The sequence below is a fragment of the Bacillus rossius genome, chromosome 16 (genome assembly GCF_032445375.1).
Source record: "Bacillus rossius redtenbacheri isolate Brsri chromosome 16, Brsri_v3, whole genome shotgun sequence".
Taxonomy (NCBI): Eukaryota; Metazoa; Arthropoda; class Insecta; order Phasmatodea; family Bacillidae; genus Bacillus; species Bacillus rossius.
The window spans coordinates 45,589,284-45,614,739 of NC_086343.1; the positions used below are offsets into that span (position 1 = coordinate 45,589,284).

The following is a 25,456-nucleotide window of genomic DNA, read 5'->3' on the forward strand; positions in this document are numbered from 1 at the left end:
TAGCGACGGTGCTTACTCAGCTCCCGCTAAAATACCAAATCCAGCTAGCTGGTAGAACATATGGTGAGGTCGGGGAGTTTAGAGAACAACTGTTGATGTTTGATAAATTGGAGAGACTCAACCGCAGTCAGACGTCACGGGAGGAAACAGAGCGCAGTAACGCTTATCAGAAGCATGTGCCTATGCACAATACATGGCAGAACCGGGACGTCAAAACAAAGGACGACAGGCGAGCTTCCGTAAACTACATGAATTGGCAATACCAAGATGAGAATCCCTATCACAAACAATTTTTTAAGGGACAATATCAAGGTAAACACCAGAAAAGACGTTCTATGCCTTACAGGAAAAAAACATGGTGGTCCAGCAACAGGAATCACAGCAGCGACCATGAGGGTGAACGACGGATTCAATTTGAAAGCAAGAAGGGAAACAACAGACGCTCACCATCCCCGGAGCTACGGACACACAGGGAATCCGACAGAAGGAGGCGCGCCTACTCGGAAGACGAATACGATGACCATCGCAAGTATTTCCAGACGTCCGAGCAGCAGAGATCCTATCGTGCAGAGTACCGACTGCCAAGTCAGTCCCCTACTGAGCAAGACCGACAGCGCAGTACGCACTCAGCGGAAAACAACTCTGTCAATAAACCACCTTCCACTTCATTCCCTCCACCGTTTACCACACCACTGCAGCAACAGCAGCAGCTCAGTTACTTCGCTAGAAATGAGCCAATTAACCCGATTGCGGCCAGCTTCCAGCCGACAGTACACAACACAGCCAACGGCGGTGCCTGGGTACCTACAACTGCAGCTACTTCCGCAACAATTAGGAATTAACCCCGATTACCTACCGAAATACGCAACGAACACAGAATGAAGATGATTTACCTACTAAAGAGGAGGTTCAGCAATTCGTACAACAGAAATTATCATCCGAAGCTGCGGCAAGACAGAGGAAGAGGACTGCGTCCAAAAGAAAAGGATTTAAAGTCGGAGAATGGGTTCTAAGGAAAACATCTGTAATAAGCCGTAAATGGGAATTTGTAACACGAAAATTATTTTTATTATTTACAGGTCCTTTTGTTATTACTGAGGTTAACAACGAAATTTGTTACACACTTGCAGATCCTGTTACGAAACGTGTCGTAGGCAGGTACAATCTAACGCAGTTAAGAGAGTATAAGGCACCTATTATTATAAACAACTAAGTTTCGGCACGCTGATATGCGAAAGTTTATTGTGAAGAAAATGCAATATACAGCTGGTGGAATTAAATTGTATCGAAACGATAGTCTCGAGTTCAGACATATTATTCAGCCGTATCGTGGGAACTGTTATTGCCTTGTTTGTAATCACCGAGGAGTCGCGTGAAGAGGTGACTGTCAGTGTTTGTTTCGACGAGGCCGAGCCCCGTCGATGTCCGGCGTAAGAATGCATCGTCATCTACGTCAGGAATTTGTGCGCAGTTCGTCGAAGGTCAGAGTACCTATACATGTTTATATAGCCGCGATGCTATTACTGCGTTTTGAATGTCAACCCAAGGGGTTTAGACATAACACGGCAGCACCTACAACATGAAACTATTCGGTAACAACGAAGTCAATATATGTACACGAAAACTGTTGTTTAATTTTGGCAAGATTTTTGTTATATAAATAACCTTTAAAACAGCTGTATTGTGTACGAAAACAATAAATTAGCCAGCATGCCTGCAATGAAAAATTAGGAATGCCTATATTCTGTCAAGATGTACCACGTCATGAATGGATGTGAAAACACAACACTGCATTCAAGATTAGTAAGATACAACTACAAGCCGACATGCGTACGTCAGTAACATTAGATTTTACTTAGTGCGTAAACTTTCCATGTTTAGAAATTCCATACATTATTCTTTGACAATGAAAAAAAAAATTAAAAGATAACATGTAATTTTAAATTTTAGTTACACTTCACAACGCCATTATTTTTCTTCTTAATTTTCAGTAGGATTGTGAAAGCTATTAGGATGGCGTCCTCATAGGACTGCAAACTAGGAAAGCACACTTTCTTTTCGTGTGTAACACTATATTCAAAGATAGATTATGAAAAAAAAAATTAATAGAATAGGTTCTAATTTTTCACCACTGAAAATAAATATCAGAGAGGAATTTATTCACTATTTTATTTGGTAAACTTTATCGACAAGATTAAGAAACTATAACACTGGTGAGATGCGAAGCAGAGTCTCAACAGATGGTAAAAACAGTCATAATTTGCTGTAGCAAAATGATTATACGGTTGAAATAAATGAGATTCCATATGTTTTAACAGCATTTAAGATACATTGAAATAGCGGTAAGAATAGGTATTGTTATTACTGAAGACCGCAAAAACGTACGTGTAAAAGCACACTCACGGAAGATATGTAGTCGCAGGCTGTGAGCCGTTCACTAAAATGTGTGTTTATATATTTTTTTTAATTTTATCTCGTACCAGCCTGTTATGAAAAACATTTTAATTGCTATTGTAAATAATAATTTGTAAGATGAGGTGAATTTAATTATGATTTTCCAATTAATGTAATTGATTTAAGTTGTTTGGAGATAAGCAAGGCAGAAAGCCACATTTTCGCATTGTACTAAACAAATAAATACGAGTAACCTTTCTGTAAATGTAATTTTATACTTTAAATATCCTCACGCATTATTAATGTGAATTTTAAGGTATATATTAGTGTTATGATTTATCGGTAATGCAAGTATAGTATCAAATTTTTATAGTCTTAAGTGAGTATTATTGAGTTAGAGGGTATAAGCCAGACTGTACGACCAACTTGAAGTACCGAAGGTTAAATGTAAGCAGAAAGTTACACCGTCAAGAGTGTAATTGGCATGGCTAATTGCGGTTTGGACACACTATGTGAGGTGTGCGACGAAGGTAGTGAATGAAAGCTGGGACTTATTAAGTGATGCGATAGCGAGAAGACGACGGATGGTGTGTAAGAGTGGAAATTATCCGGTGAATCCTGCATTGCGACACGACTTGGTGACACCACATCCAACTGCAGTCATGGCAGGGCGTTGACTCGACCTGGGCTGTAGTAGCGGCAGACCAGTCTGCTGGTTCAGGAGGTGGAGCGGCTGGTTTTCGGGATCCTCACGAGGTCGGCACCGGCATGGATCGTCAGAGGCCGTGATGTTGTCCGAATGACGGTCGTCGTTGCAGTGGGTCCTGCGCACCCCCGCCTATTGTTGAGTACAGGCCCGAACCCCATCACATCTCTCGCCTCAGCACTCCCGGTAAATCTACTTACCAATGTGCCTGTGTTCCTGTCACTTCTTCAAGAACGTTGCAGTGGAAGCAGCTTTAATCAGCTATCCAGGTTCCACGAGTTAAAATTCTACAACGGAAAAGCGCAAGTGTGCGCTGTTCCAAATCAACTCATCAACTGTGCTGTGTTATGTGCTAAAAGTGGCGCTGGTGCGCAGAATGAAGGTTTTTTTTGTTGTTATTTAGCAATAGAGTTAAAAATAGGTAGTGCCAACATTGACCAGGAGTTTGAATGAAAACTGAAAACAGAACAATAATCTCCAGAATGTACAAGTGTTATGTATGTTTTCATTTCCTTTCAAAGAAGCGGCAGTCTGTGACGTCACCATCACAGTCGTTACTGCATATCTGTGCAGTTTGTGATTACTTCATTTATTTATTTTATCTTTGTATTATTTCTCTCAGCATTTAATTTTTTTTTTTTTGATCGTTGTTGCTGTGTTATAAGCGAAGTACCTCTATGGAAAAGAGAGACTATAATGGTTTAAAAAAGAAGGAAAGGTTTTTGGAAGGCCATGTATATTTAATTTGTTTTTGTGAATAATGCTTGATCAATATAGGACGATTGGATGGATTTTAAGTAAGTGTACAGATATGATTTGTTTTAATTATAATGAGAGTTAAATTTATATACTATAATGTAATAGCATACGCATTCTTGACGCAGATGAATTGAAGTTATTAATATTTTTTTTATCAATAATAATCACAATATAAATCGTCTCACACCCAGAGGTTGAGTAAGTAGTTTCAAAATTTTCTCCCTGAGCTAGAAAAAAAACTGGACATTGAAAAATAAAAAATATTATTTATTACTATTATTCCAACATACCATGTCACAAACCTAAGGACTCTTGAGTAAGCCATGTCCAACGTAAATCCAGGACATTAACAAGTTAAAGGTTGTACCGTCTGGCTTATTAATAAATTTACCTTAGATATGGTTGTTAATGTTAATAAATGGTAATATTTAATGAAATTAGGCGTCACACTCTTTTCATTAAAAGCGGCGGAGATAAGAAATTCCAAATACTTTAGGAGATATCGAATTTTTAAATTTTGCAATACAAGACCTGTGGAACCATTCGAGCGGCGCCATTTTTGTTATTTTGCCGTGTGTTCGTGAATACGTGATTCGTGAATGCGTAATTAATAAAATGGTTGATTAGGTCAGGTCAGTTACATTATTAATACTTTCAAACTAAGCCGACATTAAAAATTATTTTGTGAATTAATTTTAATGGCTGTTTAGTTTTAAAATATTTATAATGTAACTGACCTGACCATACAAACCCGGACAGACGGTGAACAGTAAACTAAAATGGTTGATTAGGTCAGGTCAGTTACATTATAAATACTTTCAAACTAAGGTGATATTAAAAATAATGTGAATTAATTTTAAACCCGTAACAAAGGATGTACAGTAACAACTCACGTAAATTTTTTTGTTACTTATTACTTGCGCAACAATATCAAAATAACAAATAAGACTTTAAAATTAGAAACGTTAAAAACTCACCTAAGTTGGAGGCGGTAATTAAACACCGTTTTAAACAATAATTGAACTAAATAATCACGTATTAGTTCATTTGAATTCTGGCCTATCACGAACAATCACGTGACATCATTATCCAATAAAAAAAAATAGATACTCGTACGTAAACAAGAAACAATTGTGCACGCACGCCACAGGAATGCGCTGGTTTTGTGCTGACATTTAAAAATTCGATATCTCCTAAAGTATTTGGAATTTCTAATCTCCGCCGCTTTTAATGAAAAGAGGTATTTGAAGAGCATATAATAAAGGTATTTTCGGATTTTTAACATTTTTTTTCGCAAATACCGCTCAACTACATATGAAGAAATTAAAAAATTCGATATCTCCTAAAGTATTTGGAATTTCTAATCTCCGCCGATTTTAATGAAAAGAGGAAGTTGAAGAGCATAAAATAAAGGTATTTTCGGATTTTTAACATTTTTTTTCGGAAATACCGCCCAAGTAAATATTTACCCAAATAACATAACACAACACTTTGAATATAAAATATATAATTATTTATTCCCAATGTAAAAACAATTTCAAAATTTTACTCTTATTAATATATTTAATTTAATTATTATTTATATCCAAAACAACAACCTAACTTATAATTGACATCATATAAATCCAATAAAAGTTCAATTACCAGGATTTATGTTGCGCACATTTAAATATTTACAAAAGTCTTTATTCGGGTTCATTGACACTACACAGTTTTTAATTAATGTTTTAGGGAACTTAAAATCAATTTACCTCGGCTAGTTAGGTTCAAAATGTCATCGGCAGAGCTCAGAGCCTCTTATCCATAGGACCTCTGAGTCTGTTAATTAGTGTGTAAAATCGTAAAATTTATATCCAAGTATTATTCAAATCATATATAAAGTCAATTTACTTCAGAAAATCAATGTTTATATTTATTTCCGGCGACGATGTGACGTAAAAACGGGAGTTGCGTGATCTGTGCATAAGATGAGGACACAAAATCTGGGCACTTTTATTACTCACGATTTTCACTTCTATATTATTTATCTTTTTAGATAAATCCTATTCAAATATTCTGGACTCCCTAATGATTCATAATTATCATCCTCTATCCGGGATGCCTGTTGCTAAATAGCTAATTTTCAGGATTTATAATCACCGACGTCACGAAGTTGCCGCTCTTTCAGCTGGCCATTGTAGAACTACCTTTCTTACTAGCTTCTCCAAATAAGCCAGTAAAACTCAACTTTTAAATGGTGGCCTGTGATTGGCCAAAAACCAAAATCGGTTACTTAATTTCTTAACAAAAACGTGAAATCCGAACGCAACAATTGCGCGGATAACAAAATTTCACGTACAATTTAAATAAACAAATATTAAAATAATAATTTACATAATAAAATCACGGCGTTAATTTTACCGTTTACGGTTTTCAAGTTCATTAGTCCTTAGAGGGGTATCAACAATACCTAGTTCAAATAGTCCGGTAAAAATCCAAAGAATCACTTTTCCATAGACATACATAACAATAAATTGCCGTTTCTGAAAATAAATAATATTAGACATAGAGCAAACAAAATAAATAAATCGTAAATAATAATAAATAATTAAACTGTCAAAACAAACATGTTGCAGTACAGATTTTGCCGCCCTTGTCAATTACATTGAACAGTGCTCTTTGACCTGTTCAAAACGGTGCAATGTGATTGGCACTTCCCTTTCTCCGTCGCACAATACACAACACTCTTCGTTGCCTAGCAACGCGTGCATAAAACGACAAACAGAAAAAACAACTTGAGAGCGACTACCTCTCCTCGATTCTTTTTTTACCGTTGCGCAACTGAAAATCGCGCCTTTTTAAACACTTTTCGTCGGGTCGTCGCTGCTAACAGACCTGCGCGATGAAGTTCACGGAATTTTGCAGTGCAAAATCTTCGAAGGCGGGAACTGCTGCTGCTCTCCGACTGCTTCTGCCTTGAGCCGCTCCTGTTGAGAAGGACTCGGGAGGACTTACTTACTGTGAGTATGATTCACTAAAAGGATTCGAAGGGGTGCAATGTACACGTGAATCAACAATAGGACGTTCTCCAGGTCACGTCACGGCAGTGGATCGGCGTCCACCTGCGGTGATGACGGCATCCTTGCTGCGACTCCTCCTTCCTGCAGCGGACAGTGACGTCGAGACGGCGCCTGTCCTCAAAACGACCAACAAACCTGGCCTGGTTCACCACGCGTCGACGGGGTCTGGCGTGGGGCGATGATGCTGTACCAGACAGCACGGCACCTGGCACTGCAGCTGACGTCATCAACTGCTACTGCGGCGGCATCTAGCCACCCTGCCTCACGACTACGTGCGAGGCGGCGTCATGGCGTCTGAGGTGCTGATTGTGTGGGGCGAGATCACCACTTCTCACAAGGAAGCACTCGTCTGCTCCCACCACTGTTAGGTACACAATCGTTGCGAACCGCACTATGTCTAGCTCACTCTGGTGTAACCTTCGCACCTGACTTAAGTATAGGTGTACGGGTCTTAATCAATAACTTAATCACTATGTGCGTACTTGTACTCTTGCAAGTACAAGTGTCTGCAGGCAATACAACTTGTGTACTTGCTGCCGAATTATATGATGTCAATTATACACAAAAAAAAAATATATTATCAAACTTAAAATTCTTAACTTAACATATATCATTCGCATTATTAACATCATTGTTAGAAAAAAAAATACAATTAATTATTAGATCTCAATTCTTGCATAACAATGCATGGTTATCAATAACCAATAAATTCAATATTAGCATTTTGCTTGCTACTAACATATCACATTGTTAGTTCGTACTTGATTAATATGCATCACAGTGCATTTGCTTGTTTGTGTTCTCATTTCATGAGATTTCCTACCTTTCACAAAACATTTCATTATACATATCATTATTGAATATTAAACCTCACATGTTTTGCTTTTCATTATTAACATATTGATAGCTAACATAATTGCTATTCATTACTCAATGTTTGTAACTCACATGTTTACATTTCATTATTAAAAAATATTTGCATTTAACTATAGCATATTTAGCTTGCAATTTACATTTGCATTTCATAACACTTGTTAACATTTCATCAAAGAATATATATCATATCATATACATATTAACAATTAATAGTTCATTGTTATGTTTACATAGTACATATTAGCAATTGATCATAAAACATATCATTTACACATAATTATATATATATACACAATAACATTTACATATCATAACATTTACATTTCGTTATGTTTACAGGTTGTACAATTAAAATTTCATAGTGTCTTTACACATTGTTTTCATTATCTCCTATACAGAGAAATCGTTGGATTACACAATTACAAACTTAGTAACTTTTCCAACTTCAGTCTGTTGTGCTCAGCTCAACAGCTGTAGAGGTTTTATCTTCCTCTTCTCATCTTTCATTACTGTTGTTTTCATCCCGTAGCGGTCTCGCTGGGTTGAATAAGTGTTCACCTTTCATCTCATCTTGGTTACTATCAGTAACATGAGTCTTGTAATCTACTGAGGCTCCTGGCTTCAGTGTAGCTAAGGTTCCTTTTACCAATCAGCTGTTTCACAAATTTGCTGTATCAGGATGTCTTTCAACATATGGTATCACATGTTCAATATCTTTTTCATTTCTTTTTAAGAAAAATTTTCTTGCTTTTTCAATTTTAAAACTTCTGTTAGGCGAAGTTGCTTGTGGACACTTGTTTGCCGGAGTATCTTCACTTCTCGCGACAAAGGGCTTAGATCCTGAGTTTTTTCAGATCCACATTCTTCGCTATTCTTCACATCATTCGAAGAATACTACTCAAACAACTATAACAGTGCTGCGAGTGAATAGTGTTGAGACGACGTAATTTTTGTATAGGGGCTTCTCCCAATAAATCCTTAAAAATCATCGATTTCAAAATTTTGTGTTTTCATTTCATAGAATGTCAATACCTTGACATCCAAAGTTTAGTAAAATAAATATTTCAACTAAATCTGATTGGATTTGTATGCGAAATGAGTGCATATTTTTCTAATCTGCATTCTGGGGAGAATGCAATCCTAAAGACCATTCTTTTCCCTAAATTCATCCCAGAAATGGTAATAAAACAGTGAAGTTTTAAAATCTTAGTGAGTTCTTCTATAAATAGTAGAAAATTCAGTGATTTTTTTATTTTTTTATTTTCATCATCAACATTACTACGCATATTGGATTACTCAGCATCATCAATAAATCAAGGTAACCTGCATAATATTATTCTGCTTGTAGTTGCGCAGTGTTATGTGCTTTTAGAGATGCTTTGCATGCCAGTGTTTATCTATGTTTACACAGCAGGATGGGGTATCATACCACATAGTTACATCGACACTAAATAAGCTTAATTTCTTCTCGTTTGTTAGTACAGCGTAAGTACAGCTTCACATATGTATAGGCTAGTCTAGTGTCAAATATATGCCTTCGTGACATTTGAGTTCATACTCATACGAGGAATTGTGCAAGCCAACTGATACATAAATACAATACACATTGTACACTGGTAGCTTCGCAGGCTACAATAACATCTGTATGGGTGGCATTTCACTTCACCTCAAATACAGCAATATAGCGGGAATTACACTTCCGCATAACCACAGGGTAAATATCTGCATAGGTGGCATTTCACTTCACCTTTACACAGAAACAAGCGGGAATTACACCTCCGCTTAACATTACAAATTACAGTGGCTGCACTACGCCTCACATGGCGTACTAGATCACATAATCACAGTGACATACACTTACTCATCCGTACAATTCAGATCCCTGGTCTGAAACTTACACTTAGACTGCTCTCAGCTGTTTATGGTACTATACCTTGTACCATCACGAGGCATTCCCAGCTTAGGTCGGTACTGCTTACATAGTAGTAGGGCTCTTGTATTCCCTTAGCTGCGTTATATTATAACGGCCTACTGGTCGGCCTGTTGCTGGCTCTGATAGAGTGTAGCAATTCTCTTGCACTATGTCTGTGATGACATAAGGACCTTCAAATAATAAAAACAACTTCTTGGTTACATGTTCCCAGGCCTTGCTTACTGGAGTTGTCTTCTTCAGTACCTGGTCTCCAACTTTAAATTTTGATAACTTTGATGCTGGTTTCCTCCTGCGTCGTATGTCAGCTTCTGCTGTCAACTTCCTCTTCACTAGAGCTTCTACCTCCTCTCCTGTAGGTAGTCTTGCTTCTTCATTAGGGACTGGTTCACATCGGGGTAAATACTTCGGGTTGATCGCCACCGACATATTCAGGCTAATAGCTTCTCCAGGGGTAACTCCAATAGAACCATGTACAGTATGGTTAATAACGCACTCTACATATGGCAACTTATCTCGCCATGATTGCTGCGAGTTATGGCATAGCGTACGTAACAGACTCCCTATTGCCCTCATGAGTCTCTCCACAGGGTTACTTTGTGGATGTCGTACACTGATAGTTGTAGGTATTGCACCTAATTTCCCGACTCCGGTTTGCCATAAATCACTGGTAAACTGGGTACCTCTGTCTGACAATACCACTTTAGGTAAACCAATTTCTTCAACGAAAGTTTTTAATTTTTGCATAACTGCTTTTGCAGTTGGGTTCACAATTGCATACAATTTTGTGAATTTTGTGAAAACATCTTGCATCACAAAAACATACTTAACTCCTCCCTTTGACTGTGGTAGGGGGCCAAATAAATCAACTGATAACAATTCCAATGGTGCTGTTGGAATGATGGACTGCAACTCTCCATGCAGGTGTTGTCCAGGTGGTTTCACCTTCTGACATAGGTCACAGGCACTTGTGACCTTGCTTACATAGCGTGACATGTTAGGCCAATACACTTGCCTCTTTAATGCTTCAATGAGCTTCTTGCTCCCTACATGTCCCAAGGCTACATGTAGTTCCCAGGTGATTGGTTGCCTCAAATCGGCTGGTATCACTGGTTTCCAGTGATCTTCGAAAATGCCTCTCTTCCTTGACTGGGCAAACAAAACATTTTCTTCTGATAAACAGAAATGCTGGTGAATTTTATTATCAGCTGACTGCTTCTGCAGCTGGTTGATGGTGCTTTTGCAGTACTCATCTGCTTGTTGTTTACATTTTATATCCTTCAGGATATCTCGGAGTTTAGGGTTGGTTTTGAATATCTCTGTGGATACTGGTGCCACTAGAAATTCCTTCTGACGTTTTGATGTAGATGTTGAACTTTCTTGTAGTTCATGCAGGCGACTTAGGTAATCTGCAGTGGTGTTGATATGAATATCATATTCCTGCAGTAGCAACAACCATCTCGTAAGGTGGCTCCCAAATAGCTTGCCTGCCTTAAGGCATGTTAACGCCTGGTGATCTGTTAACAATTTCACTGTTTCTCCAAGTAGCAGATCCCTGTACTTCTGGAGTGCCCAAATAATGGCCAGAGCCTCTCGCTCTGTAACAGTGTAATTTCTCTCTGCCTGGCTGAGGGTGCGACTAGCCATCGCTACAGTCTTTTCAACTCCGTTTTCCTCCTGTGCAAGCTTGCATCCTAGGGCTGTGTCTGAGGCATCTGTGTATAACAGAAATTCCTTCCCTTGGGTTGGATGGTAGATGACGTGTTCAGTCAGGAACAAGTTCTTCAGGCTGAGGAAGGCTTGCTCGTGCTCTTCACTCCACATCCATGCCTGACCTTTCTTCAATAGGCTGAACAGCGGAACTGCACACTGTGCAACTTGGTTGGAGTAAATCCTGTAAAACCCAATTATTCCAAGAAACGCTCTCAGCTGTTTCACGTTCCTCGGTGTAGGAAATTCCTGAATGTTCTGCAGCTTGTCTGGGGCTGTCTTGATGCCTTCAGGTGTGAGGATGTGTCCTAGAAAGGGTAATTCCTCTCTGCAGAATACAGATTTTCTAATTTTCACAGTCATGCCTGCCTCTTGCAGTCTTTGCAGTACTGTGGCAACATGCTGCAGGTGCTCTTCAAAATTTGATGATGTTATTTATATGTCATCGACATACGCCCTTGCAAATCCCTGACACTCGGGTCCTAAGGTTGCGTCTAGACATCTCGTAAAGTCAGCCACTGCGTTACACAGTCCAAATGGCATGACTGTAAACACATACTGTTGATTCCTGAACAGAAATGATGTATATTGGCAGGAGTTAGGCTCTAATGGTATCTGCCAATAGCCTGACGACAGATCCATGGTTGTGAGATACTTCACACCTTGATACAATCTTAAAATTTCTGCCGTTTGTATAGGACTTTCCCTGTCCTTGACTGTAATTTTGTTGAGCTCCCTAGCATCGAGACACAGTCTTACTGTTCCATCTCGTTTACTCACACAAACTATGGGGTTAGCATAGGGGCTTGCTTCTCTCCTGATCACATTCCAATCAATCATAAGTTGTAGGTAGGCTGTGGCTTCCTGAACGTACTTCACCGGAATGGGATAGCATTTGCGGTGGTACGGTGCCTCCTCATTTATTTTAATTTTAGCTTGGTAGAATCTGTTTCTGCCTGGCTTGTCAGAGAATACTGACTGAAAGTTGGCCAGTACACCAAACAGTTGTTGCAGCTGACTGGGTGATACACTCTTCACCTCCTGTAGTGACTGTCTTATGTCTTCAAGTGATGCCTGAAGTTGCTCACTTGCTTGTGCATTGTATATGTGCCTGTGCATGGGTTCACTGTAAAATATTCCCACAAAATTTTCTCTCACATGCCACTTGCCTGTGAGTGTGACTGGGGTTTCACAGTCATTTGAATGAATTGCACATAGTTTAAAATCTATCACTACACCAAATTGTGATAGAAAGTCAGTACCTATTATTAGCGGTTTTGCTAGGCCTTTCACAACTAGTGCAGTCATGTCTTTTGGTCTGCCTAGGCCGTGTACTGTTATCAGTACCTGTCTGTTTACAATAGGGCTTGCCCTTGATGTCACTCCAATTATCTTGAGTGCTGGTACTGGTATCTTGGGTAGTATTATGCCCTGATGTTCGAGGTAGTTCACCAACTCCTCACTGATACACGTGACTTCAGCGCCATTGTCAATTAATGCATCCACATTGCATTCTTCAATTTTTAATGTCACATGTGGACAAACTGTACAAACTTGATGAACCCTATTTTCATCATTTTCATTATATAGAAAGTCTCTTTCACTTTCTTTTAGCATAACAGTGCATATAAATTTATCGTAGCTGATGCAGCTGTAAATTGGAGTTTTATCGTTTTGTACCCCTGAGCCTGAATAGTGGGTTTCTGTTCGGGGTGATCCAACTGAAACCCGTTCTAGTTTAACGTGCCCTGGTTGGCACGTCCACCTGGAACACGTTGTAGTGGTCCCTCGCTGTGGTTCCAATTACTTGGTCCTGCGACGCTGGACACTGCAGCCTTGAACTCGGCTGCTACCGGGTTCACTTCCCCTCGTTGGTAGTATGCAGCCTGATGTCCTGCATGCTGCGCCTGGAATGGTGGCGGAAATGTCGTGTTCTGGAAGCGTTGTTTGTTTCCAGAGAACCGGCTATTATAGGCTTGGCCGCCATGATTCTCTGTTGTCTGGGGGGAATAATGGTGGGGTGGCATTCGGGTTTCTTCGTGACGGCCCTGGTATCGAGGTTCCTCCGTCTTGCGGTACTTCCTCGCGTACTCTCTCTCGTCTTCAGACGAGGATCTTGGGCGTCGGTCACGGGACTCCCTGGGAGGCCGTACTTCAGGCGAGTAGGAGCGGCGGCGGTTGTCGTTGCGGTCGTCCTTCCTCTTGCGCTGGTACATTTCTTCGTCGCTATGGTAATTCCTCGCATTTGACCACCAGGTCTTCCTCTTGTTATACGGGCCCTTGCGTTGGCTCGTAGCGTACCGGCCATATGAGCTTTGCGCCCTGCCCTTGGGTTGCCACGTCATAGTGTGGACAGCTGCCTGCCTGTTGTCCCTTGGCTTGTTATCTTGGTTCTTCCAGTAGTTGTTCAGGGGTGGCTGGCGGTTCTGTTGAGGTACCCTATCGTGGTCCTCCTTGGGTGCTGGCGTCCTGTCCATTTTCTTGAGTTTGTCGTAATTCAGGAGCCTCTCCCTGAACTCGGTGATGTCTTGGTACGTTAGCCCGGACAACTGTTTCTGGTAGCGAAGTGGCAGCTGAGTCAGAATTGCTGCTACAAACTCCTCGTCCGTCATGGGCAAGTCGAGATATCTTGTTTTCTCGAACATTGTGGACAGGTGGGCTTCCAGCGTTGTGCCCTTCCTGGGGTCATACCTCTCGGTATGGAGCTGGGCACGCAGATTGCTCTGAATTCGCAGACTCCAATACTGCTGGCGGAACATGGCCTGGAAGTGGTTGTAGCTACTGGTGGTTGCACTGAGCATCTCCCACCAGTAGAAAGCCTGCCCCTTCAATGCACTGTTGAAGCACTTTAGCACCTCAGCCTCGCTGAGATTGAACGTGGCAGCATACTCCTCGAAGCGTTTCAGGAAACGTATCGGGTTCTCTGTAACCCTCCCTGAAAACGTGGGCATGGCTTCTGCCCAATGCTTGGCCGGGTGGTGGATCAGAGTAGCGGGGTCCAAACTCGACGTGTTCACGAACGCCCTGCTACCTGGCCGGTGAGTGATGGGGGTAACGTGTGTCTGTTCCTGGGGCTGGTGCTCAGTGTAGCACTCGGTGCCGCCCTGTTGCTTGCCTGTGGTGGGCAGTGTTGGAACAGTAGGTCCATGGCACTCGCTTGCCTGGGCCTGACCTCTACTACCAGCTGATTCAGCTGTAGGGCTTGGTTGGACAGACATATTCTCAAATCTGTCCCTCAGTGTAGCGGTGGCCACCTCAATGTCGCTGAGCCTGCTCTCTAGGTGCTGTATGTGCTCGCGCACCTCTTCCCTTGCGTTGGCCTGTCCTCGGTGCTCGTTGGCCATCATGTTCCTTAGGGACGTGATGTGAGATTCCAACCCATCTACCCTGCTGTTGTATTGAGAGACCTGTTCTGCTATCTGTTGAATCTCCTCGTGTTGTTGTGAGAGTCTAACCTCGATGCTGTGCTCGAGATTCCTTATGCTGGTATTGTTCTGTTCCATGGCAGCATTGGTCTGTTCCAATCCAGCCTTGGTCTGTTCCAATCCAGCCCTCAACTCAGCTGTGAGATTGGTGTTGTTTTGCTCTAGTTTTTCGGTGAGAGCAGTGTTGTTTTGCTCTAATTTCTCGGTGAGAGCAGTGTTGTTTTGCTCCAATTTCGAATCGGTCTGCTTCATTTGAGCATTCGTCTGCAGCAAGATCTGCATCAATGCCTCTAGTGTCACTGGTGGTGGAGTAGGAGTGCTGTCCTGGGGTGTAGCTGTGTGAAGGACAGTGTCATTCAGGCTTTCCTGTTCCATGATTAGGGGAGATGTGGGCCGCCCTAATCTCTCCTCACAGGTGATTACAGGCGAATTCCCTGCAGATGATGTAGGATGTGATTCACTGCTTGAAGTTTGTGCAGTAGCATACTCCTCACCTACACTTCGTGATCTGTCCCGCAGAAAGTATACGTTTTGCTCGCTGGCCATAGTGTTGTGTAATGAAGTAACTGACAAGATAATGTGTTACACAAATAGTGCACTTGCACACAATACTGGGATGGTACAGAATTTACACACACAAAAAAAAATGTTGAGCTGTCCCTTAACCTCAATATCGGCCCCACCGTATGGGCTCCAAATTAATATGTGCGGAGACCTTTGTGCTAAATAGGCCCCACTAGGGTTGCCTGTTAGTTATGTGGGGTGACAACAGTAGCTTAATGCTCCACACACTAAAAACGTTGGGCTGTGTTAAAACTGTGTAACAAATTTTATTTTACTTGTGTGGCTCTCTACTGGTAATTTTGACATCAGGTAGGTCACAGTTAAGTGTTACTTAATTGGGGAACAAACATACATAAAAATACACTGGGGTAGCTGAAACTGCAAATAACATAACACAACACTTTGAATATAAAATATATAATTATTTATTCCCAATGAAAAAACGATTTCAAAATTTTACTCTTATTAATATATTTAATTTAATTATTATTTATATCCAAAACAACAACCTAACTTATAATTGACATCATATAAATCCAATAAAAGTTCAATTACCAGGATTTATGTTGCGCACATTTAAATATTTACAAAAGTCTTTATTCGGGTTCATTGACACTACACAGTTTTTAATTAATGTTTTAGGGAACTTAAAATCAATTTACCTCGGCTAGTTAGGTTCAAAATGTCATCGGCAGAGCTCAGAGCCTCTTATCCATAGGACCTCTGAGTCTGTTAATTAGTGTGTAAAATCGTAAAATTTATATCCAAGTATGTATTATTCAAATCATATATAAAGTCAATTTACTTCAGAAAATCAATGTTTATATTTATTTCCGGCGACGATGTGACGTAAAAACGGGAGTTGCGTGATCTGTGCATAAGATGAGGACACAAAATCTGGGCACTTTTATTACTCACGATTTTCACTCCTATATTATTTATCTTTTTAGATAAATCCTATTCAAATATTCTGGACTCCCTAATGATTCATAATTATCATCCTCTATCCGGGATGCCTGTTGCTAAATAGCTAATTTTCAGGATTTATAATCACCGACGTCACGAAGTTGCCGCTCTTTCAGCTGGCCATTGTAGAACTCCCTTTCTTACTAGCTTCTCCAAATAAGCCAGTAAAACTCAACTTTTAAATGGTGGCCTGTGATTGGCCAAAAACCAAAATCGGTTACTTAATTTCTTAACAAAAACGTGAAATCCGAACGCAACAATTGCGCGGATAACAAAATTTCACGTACAATTTAAATAAACAAATATTAAAATAATAATTTACATAATAAAATCACGGCGTTAATTTTACCGTTTACAGTTTTCAAGTTCATTAGTCCTTAGAGGGGTATCAACAATACCTAGTTCAAATAGTCCGGTAAAAATCCAAAGAATCACTTTTCCATAGACATACATAACAATAAATTGCCGTTTCTGAAAATAAATAATATTAGACATAGAGCAAACAAAATAAATAAATCGTAAATAATAATAAATAATTAAACTGTCAAAACAAACATGTTGCAGTACAAACAAGATAACTAAAATTGTTGGTAAAAGTTATGTTAAAATCTTTAGGATTTCAATTGGGGAAATTTTTGTTTCGTTCCAGCCAATTTTAAAACCTCTTTCTTTTCCAATATAAAGTTGTAAAAACTAGAACAGTCCATTTTTAAATTGTAGAGTACCTGCAAGATTGAAGAAAGGGTATCCACTCCCATCTTGTTCCTTTCATCCGTCCATTAAATGTTCAACTGTCACGGAGGGGGGAAGACGGCCCGAGGAGAGGCGCAACAAAAGTGTATCATCAACCCAACGTAAATACGGGACATTTAGGCGTCCCGGGAGACTTTTTCGGGACCCCGTGTACGATCGTTAAAAAACAGGATGTTTGGTCACCCTAAGCTAGCGTCGAATTCCAGCTCCAGATCGGAACAAGTACTATAGTTGTACCGTGCTTCCCCGCCGGGTTTAATGAAAAGAGGAAGTTAAAGAGCATATAATAAAAATATTTTCGGATTAAAAAATTTTTTTTTAACACATCGCACAAGTACCTACATATTTACCCAAATATAAACTTTTACTGTGTGTGCAAATCAGGATGGGACAAGCGCGGGTATATGATTTGGGCAGCGAACTGTGTGAAAATAAAAACGCGTCATGTTTATAATAATATAATTTTCATGTATCATAAACTATAATTCCCCCCCCCCCCCCTCCCCCACAACTTGTGTTTTCTGTTTTGCGATACTGATGTTTCATTTTCATAGAAATAATACCTGCAGACGTTAACATTTTACGCGGTATCTTGAAATATACAACCGTGTTATATTTATTACAAATCTTCATGATTCTCGAACATTAATGTTGTGGTACCTAAATGTTAATTATGAAGAATATAATACCAGTCTTGGAAAATAGAATAGTCAAGGCACAACTGTATTCTACTTTACATTACTGATAAAATATTATTTAACTTACCTTTTTCAAAAATTTAAATACCGGTATCTGAAACTAGAATAGATGAAAATATGTACTTAGTAGTGGGTGTGGTGCATTATTAAACATATCAGTTTCTATTTGACCACCTCCCAGATTGTAAATACTAGTCCTTGGAAATACAGTTGAGAGCTCCAAACAACACAAACTGCAAATTTTGAGTGCTGTTAAAACGTAAACTAAAATATGTACATGTGTTTTTAATATACCTACCACCATACAAAAACGTATAATCTTAATGTTTACCGCCATCCAGTTTATAAATACACCAATCCCTCACTTAGCACGACTAATTCGTTCCTAAAAATGTTCGTGTTAATCGAAATCACGTATTCTGAAGCATTAGTCCCCATAAATATTAGGCTAAATTATTTAATGTGTTCCAAGATGTGTAGGGAAGTAATCTTTACATAATATAAATGCGTAGAATAATACTTGAAAATGCATATGTCATATCATTTATCTTTTTAAGCCTACCACCGAATACGTTAGATAAAGAAAACATGGCACAGTGTAACGGGAGATAAGTGGTAACATATTTACCGTCAGTCAGCAGGTTGGCTTGCCCGCCCAGGCGTGACCTTCAACACGCGCGCGCGTCTGTCTGCCTGCTGTTGCAAGCAGCTGGATCCTTTGTTATTACGTTTAAAACTTAACAAAATTAAAACACTTTTATGAAATTAAGAACCGGTTTTATATAACTTTAAAACACACAGCCATATGTAAACATTTAGTTTGTTATGCACCCCTCTTATAAAAGCGGCTATGTAAACAAATCAGTTAACAGATAAACAGATTTAGATTTTCCCTAGAGCACAAACATAACATTAAAATACGGGTACACTCCCTATTTAACGCGGTTGTCGGGGGACATAACTTTTACCCGCGTTGTTGCATAACCGCGATGTTTCGATGTGACCAAGGTCAAAAGGCATAAAACACCGCCTGTGTTCTAATAGGTCGGCAAGCACGCACAGTATAGACGGCCCGCCTTTGTGCGGACTTTGCATCCGCAGTTTCCACTAAACACGGGTGAAAAAATAAAAATAATAAATTTTAAAGATAAATATTAAATGTTGAATTGTTTTTATTTTTCCGTGTGCCGCGCACAGTTTGTCGCACGGCCTACGAGCGCGCCACACGCCGCCATACACATGTGCGGCACACAAGCTGCTGCTGCCAGTCTCGTGGTGTTAGCCACAGTATCTGCTTCGTCAGTGTCCGTAACAAAGTAAGTGCAGTGTGTGCGGTTACACACGATTCTGTGGTCAAAGTCTTCTAAAAAGAAAGGCCGTAGTGATACTTCAAACCGAATATGAATCGCAAAGTACCGAGTTTGATTGACAAAATAAAAATTCTAGATTTACTTACAGATAGCTTGTCTTTTGTAGAAGCAGGCCGCAGATACAGGAAAAAAAACGATTCTAGCATTCGTACAATAAAAAATAAAGAATCGTCTATCGTGTCAAGTGGTTAAACTTTATTATCCATGCTTACAGTAAATTATAAATGGTCACATGTGGGAAACAAAAATTGCGCCAATTTAATTTTAGCGCATCAGTGACGCCGTATTAAAAACCGTGTTAAACTTTGTCTTTACTTATTTCACCAAACGCTGTGTCGAGTTGCTGAGTGTGTGTGGCTCGGATCGGCAAGTGTTATATTCCCCAGCCTCTGTTTAAAGGTCGGGAGACCGCTACACATAAACATTTCCGGGACTTGTTTACTACCTCACGGCAAAAGTGGTACAGTATGGTTCACGTAAATATTGGACCACTGGGAATTACTGGGCAAAGATTAAAAATACGCTAGCCGATTTACTTTACTATTTAATGTTAAAACATTATACCAAAGTAAAAAGATGAACTTGTATAATACAATGAATTACCCAATAATATTACGTCTGTAGGTTTAAGTTGTAACAAAACATTTATATACAGATGTCCAGTAAAGTACCAATTAGGATTCTGGAGTGGAATTTTAAACACCGGACTACCTGATTTTGCCTTGTACGCAGCGACGCTGCTCAGTCAAGTGACTCATGCTCTGCCTGTGTGCTGCGTTAACACATTCCCTCCCCCACTCCCCCTGGTGTTTCTGCCCGCTCTAATCTCTACCTCTCTCCATGTTCTCGGCTAGCCTCTCCCTACCCAGCGCTTGCCGACAACCAAGCCTATCCAACATCAATCCCCAGCCGAGTCACGCTGACAATGTCGCTGGATGGTGGGCTTTATCAGGTCCCCTGTCCGATGCTTCATTTGTGAGATAAAGCGACGTTAAGAACTAGTGTTTCAGAAAATATCACTGGGCTGGATTGGACCATAATTTGAAAACCCTACAAGATAGAGGAATAATGTACGGAGATATCTTGTTTAGAATTTCACTGCGGACATTTTCTACGCCTAGGCTTTTTTCTGCCCGATGCTTAGTTTGTTAGTTACAACGCAAAATTATCCTAATCGGCTGTCAACCATTTATTCCATTATTATTATTCATTTCTGACTGGGGGACATGGTTTGACCCGCGATATACCCGATTCTGCGATCAATCGGGGCGCGATATACCGGGAGTTTACTGTATGTACAATATGTACATATACAAAACATAAAAGTTAGTTAAATATTTTCTGGGGTGAAATTAACACTATCATCTTGCTTTTTTTAAAAAACGTGTCCAATTTCATCTGCTTTGGTTTCTGGTCTGCAGCCGGGCATCAACGGTACGGCCTGGTCTACGGCCGGGCATCAACAGTACGGCCCGGTGTTTGTTTATCTGCGTGCGCATCTCTTTCCCCTCGCATTCCAAACCACTCTTCCCCCCTCGAATTCCATACCTGACGTCGCGTCGTTTCCGAGATTTTTTTTAGCCTGTGGCGATTTCGTGCTAACTGAAATTTACACGTGCTATTCGAGACTAGGGCAGTAAAATTTACATCGTGCTAACTGAATTCGCATTAAGTGAAGACGTGCTATGCGAGGGATTGGTGTACATACCGTACTTGCCCTTAAAAATGCCTTTTAAAAACTCCTAACATCACAAACTGCCAATTTCAAGGGCTGTTAAAACGTAAGATAATAATGTGCAATATAGTAGGAATGCATGCATTTGTGTACATATAGGCCTACCTACCACTATAAGTTTGATTCTATTATAAATTCATACAAAAGATATTAATTGCTTCATGTTTTTAAAAAAAAATCGGTTAATTGTTCTGTATCACGTATCCAAGTTTATCCCTTGAAGGTATGATCCTGTAAACACTGATCCTGTGGTACGTGATGCTCGCTGTTTTAATTTAGTACGTCGAAAGATCCCGGGGACTAGTGCATTTTATGATTCCATAACATTACTAATGACGTCACCAAGTTGGCGTCGCTTACGTCATTACCACCCCAACATTCTTATGGGACAAGCGCGGGAATATGGGGGTTTTGAGTGGGGAACTATAAATACACTATTTCTCACGTATTACATTTTTTGAACATTATGTTTTATCAGTATCGTAAACTACACTATAATCCCCCCTCCCCCCCCCCCCCCCTCAATTTGGTTCTAGTCTATTTTGCGGTTCTGAAATTTCGTTATTAAAGACATTATTTCTGTACATGATATAAATTGAATTATTTTCATGAATTATAAGAATCATAAACTTGTCCTATTTATTATAAAACGTTGTGATTCTGAAAAATGAAGTAGCGAGAGACGTGAGCTATAAAGAATTAAAACCGGTACCTACTATACTAGAACAGGTGAACTGTAGTCTACTTCACGATAGGTACTGCAATCATTTTTTCTATTATTTATTACTTTCAATAAATTATTTACTGGTATCGAAAGTACAATAGACCAGTTGGGACTTGAGTCTTCTTCACAATACCGTGAATATATTTCCTATCAATTCTTACTTTTAATACATTAAATATCAATATTGCTAAATACACTATACCGGGTGGGTACTGTAGTCTACTTAACGATACCACAATTCTTTCCTGTTTTAGCACATACAGTAGACAGCGTGGAACTGCATTCTACTTCTTTATACCTGGGAATTTTTTTAAAAATTATTTCTTTACAATTTAATTACCAGTATCGCATAATAGACTATACTGCATGGGACTGTATTTTACTTCACAATAGGTACCCATGGAATATTATCTCGAAACATCTTATTTATCATAAATTACACTCCAGTCTATTTCATGTTACAGTGAATTTTTCTTGTAATATTATTTTCCATAATTTATTGACCGGTATCGCAAATTATACTACACAGCAAAAATTTTATTGTAAAAGTCTCTCTTTCACCACATAAAATACCAATTTCCCTAAGAAACCTTGTTTGTAATTAAATCTATTGTATGATTACGTATATCAATATTTCACCTAAATTAAATATGCAACTGTCACCTAACACATAACAATACATACACATAAAACATCTAAAAAACACAAAAACTTTGCATCCATTCAACCCCACTTACCTTTCCTGTTTTTACTGCAGTGATTCTATACTATCAATTTTTTTCTTACAGTTGCATTATTCACACCAAATCCATTTTCCATTTCTCCATTTCATTTTCCTATCTCGCGAAATGCTAACCCTAATGTAGTTTATTTATGATATATTCGTAATAACACTAATAAGACAGCTCATTGAGCTATTTCATAATAATAATAATAATTGTGCTAGGTTTATTGTAACAATTCAAAATGCTACCAATTCACCTTTTTTAAATATGCTAATTGAATACCTATTATCTTATAATCATACATTTATAAATTGTAACTAACAAATATCTTACCAAGAGAGACAAAGAAACAAGCATTGTTTAAAAACGTGTCAGTGGGCATTGACGTGGTACCTGCTATGGTCGCCAACCCGCTAATATCCGTCCCCGCTGGGGCACGCACCCTCGATCATGTCCGCGCAGGGCCAATTATAAAGAAATGCTGTAGTCTACTTAAGAATACTTTAAGCTTTGTTTGCATGTTTTTTGCACGAGAGCATGCTTCCGCCCCTCTCGCGCCCCTTCCCCATCTCCGGCAGTCTGCATCCAGCCTCCGTTCAGAGCTCACGCGTTGAGCCTTCAATGTTGAAACTTTGAGCGATTCGTTCTGTTCCATGAGTAATTAAACTGGAGCCGTGGTCTACGCTAACCGCTGTGACTCCGAACCATTTCACAGGAGGGATTAACCTTCTTCAGCTGCAGCTCACCGCCAGGTGACTCCCGTGTGCGGCACTGGCCGACTCCCGTCCGAGATCTGCGGGTAATTGTGTCGCGCACACTCCTACCGACTGCACTATCATCCTATACAGATATTTGTGTGTAGAACCCACTCCACGGGACTGACCAGTTATGGTATCTAGCACACTCCGCGGGACGAATGGTTGAATAGACTTTGGCAGAATCAGGTCACTAGTGTTTACAGTACATTGTTTCATAGAGTGTGATGTACCAACGCTGCTGTGTAGCATCCCGACAAATGCATGAGATTAAAGTCTAGTGACCAAACAGTTTTAACCCGTCTACGCTAGTTAGGCATCAACATCTTGAGCTGAGCAGGGGAGTGCTGCAATAATAGTTATAATAGGTCACCAACTGTCGCAATCTCGAACTCTGTGCACCACCACATGGGGTGACGACCCACCCCTCTCTGGTGTTTAGCTCCGGAGACTAGCCGGGCGCTCTTTGCGGACATTCACATCCACAACACTGGGTTCTTCCCGAGGTTTTGGACATAGCACCGCCGGTGATGGCCCAATAACAAACTTAAATCCTAACTGGAAGAAAACCATCTCGTATTTTCATTTAGGCTAACAGGCGTGTAGTTAAGTTCCTTGGAAGTGTTATTTTATTTATCAATATATGACATTTGTTTCCTAATGTAATATAGGTTAATTTTTCTTGTTCAAGTTACTTATGATCATATCATTTTATTCCTATTATAAGTAAATCATAAAGTATGTCACAAAGCCTATTGAGTATGAAATAACTAAACCAATGAACTACTAAATTCATTTAAAACACTTATCAAATGGCTTCAGCACTTCGTACGGGATTTATGTAAGTTAAAAAATACTAGGTTCACGAGAAATAGACATTTTCTACACTGCGATCTGAACAAGCAATTGCTTCAGAAATGGCTGCAGCAGTCGTGGCAAAGAGAGTCTTATTCATGTTCTTAAGCACAGTCTCAACGACTATTTAACATGCTTCTGCGATAGTGTTCTCAAGCAACGACTATGAGACAGAAGAATGCCCTCTCAGAAATAAGAAGCATGGGACTATCATAACATGGTCATCATCAAGACTGTCTTGTTTGCGATCACTTGAGATTATCTCAAGCAATGTCTATGGCACACAAGTATTTAAATAAGAATGCATATGAGAATTTCTTGACGAAGGAATTGCTCAAGACATAAATATGAATACCATCCCTCTCTGTGAAAGGTGTGTGCAATATTTTAGTTTACATTTTAATAGCTCTCAAAATTGGTAGTTTGTGTTGTCAGGAGTGCTCATCAGGCATTTTTAACCATTGGTGGTTTACATTCCATTTCTAACTTAATTCCTTTCACTGAACAGTTTCTGCCGTCTAGAGATTCAACATTTGACGTCCGCTGATTTATCTTGTTCTCCCTGTGTTCATGCATCTTGTCCATTCTTGAGGTTTTTCCTGTGACATACCTCATAAACCAGAGCAGGAAATGGTGAAGTCTGCGAGGACTCATCTGGCGTGTTGCGTGCTGTGTCTTGCAGATGGCGACAGAACGCACGTGCCTCGAGGATCCAGTGAGGCTGGAGCCGTGTGACGGAGGGTTGTCGAGCGTGAAGGAGGAGGTCAAGGTAAGGGCTGGTGATTATCTACATTGCCGTCTTTTCCCTGTTGGGGGGGATCACATAATGGGGATGGCCTTAATTTCCCCCAAAACCAATTTTTTGAATTCTTAATTGTAAGAAACTCGGAAGTGGGTAGGGCCACGAATTTGAGGGGAATTACAGCGAATGTAAAATCTTACATCAATATTTATTCATTTTCAATTTGCTGAAACACACCAATTTTCCCAGACTTCAAGGCTGTTTTGGAGGATTTCACGTCAAATAAGCAGATTTCATTTCAAATACCACGGGAACCTCTTGGATTTCAAAGAATTTCTAAAGAATGAATTGATTTTTTTTTATTCAGTCAATTTTATTACACTAAAATTTTGCAAAAAAAAAAAATCTTTGAATTTTCCATAGGTGTATCTGATTTTCTGATCACTCAGGAAGAAATGGTGTTAGAAAGCTCAAATTTATCTCATTTTAATGAGTTTTCGTGTGACATGCAATTTGATACAATATTGTATAAAAAAAATTATTAATATTTCAAATTTTGTTTGTACAAAAAGACACACTTGAAATAATTTGAAAATATTTGAAATACTTATTTTTACCATATTAATTTCATGTTTCTAATATTGTTATGTAAATTTAGGGAATAAAACAGGGTTTAAAAAAGAAAACCTAATTAATAAATTTGTTAATTA

At 39.5% G+C, this 25,456-nt stretch overlaps 1 protein-coding gene across 6 annotated transcripts in view; it reads left to right on the top strand.

Moving 5' to 3' along the window:
- LOC134540366 (gastrula zinc finger protein XlCGF57.1-like) overlaps window positions 1-25,456 on the top strand; it is a 105,480-nt gene that overhangs the window by 3,293 nt on the left and 76,731 nt on the right. For 3 of the 6 annotated variants that reach the window (XM_063383052.1, XM_063383053.1, XM_063383051.1), the window contains exon 1: window positions 24,686-24,773. Coding sequence is in view for 3 of the 6 variants with exons in the window: in XM_063383048.1 (XP_063239118.1) it covers window positions 24,687-24,773 (87 nt within the window). In the remaining 3 variants the exon portion in view is untranslated. Of the gene's footprint in view, window positions 1-2,101; window positions 3,898-22,763; window positions 23,194-24,685; window positions 24,774-25,456 lie in introns of those variants that run through there. The other 3 variants (XM_063383050.1, XM_063383049.1, XM_063383048.1) reach the window with 3 other exon arrangements.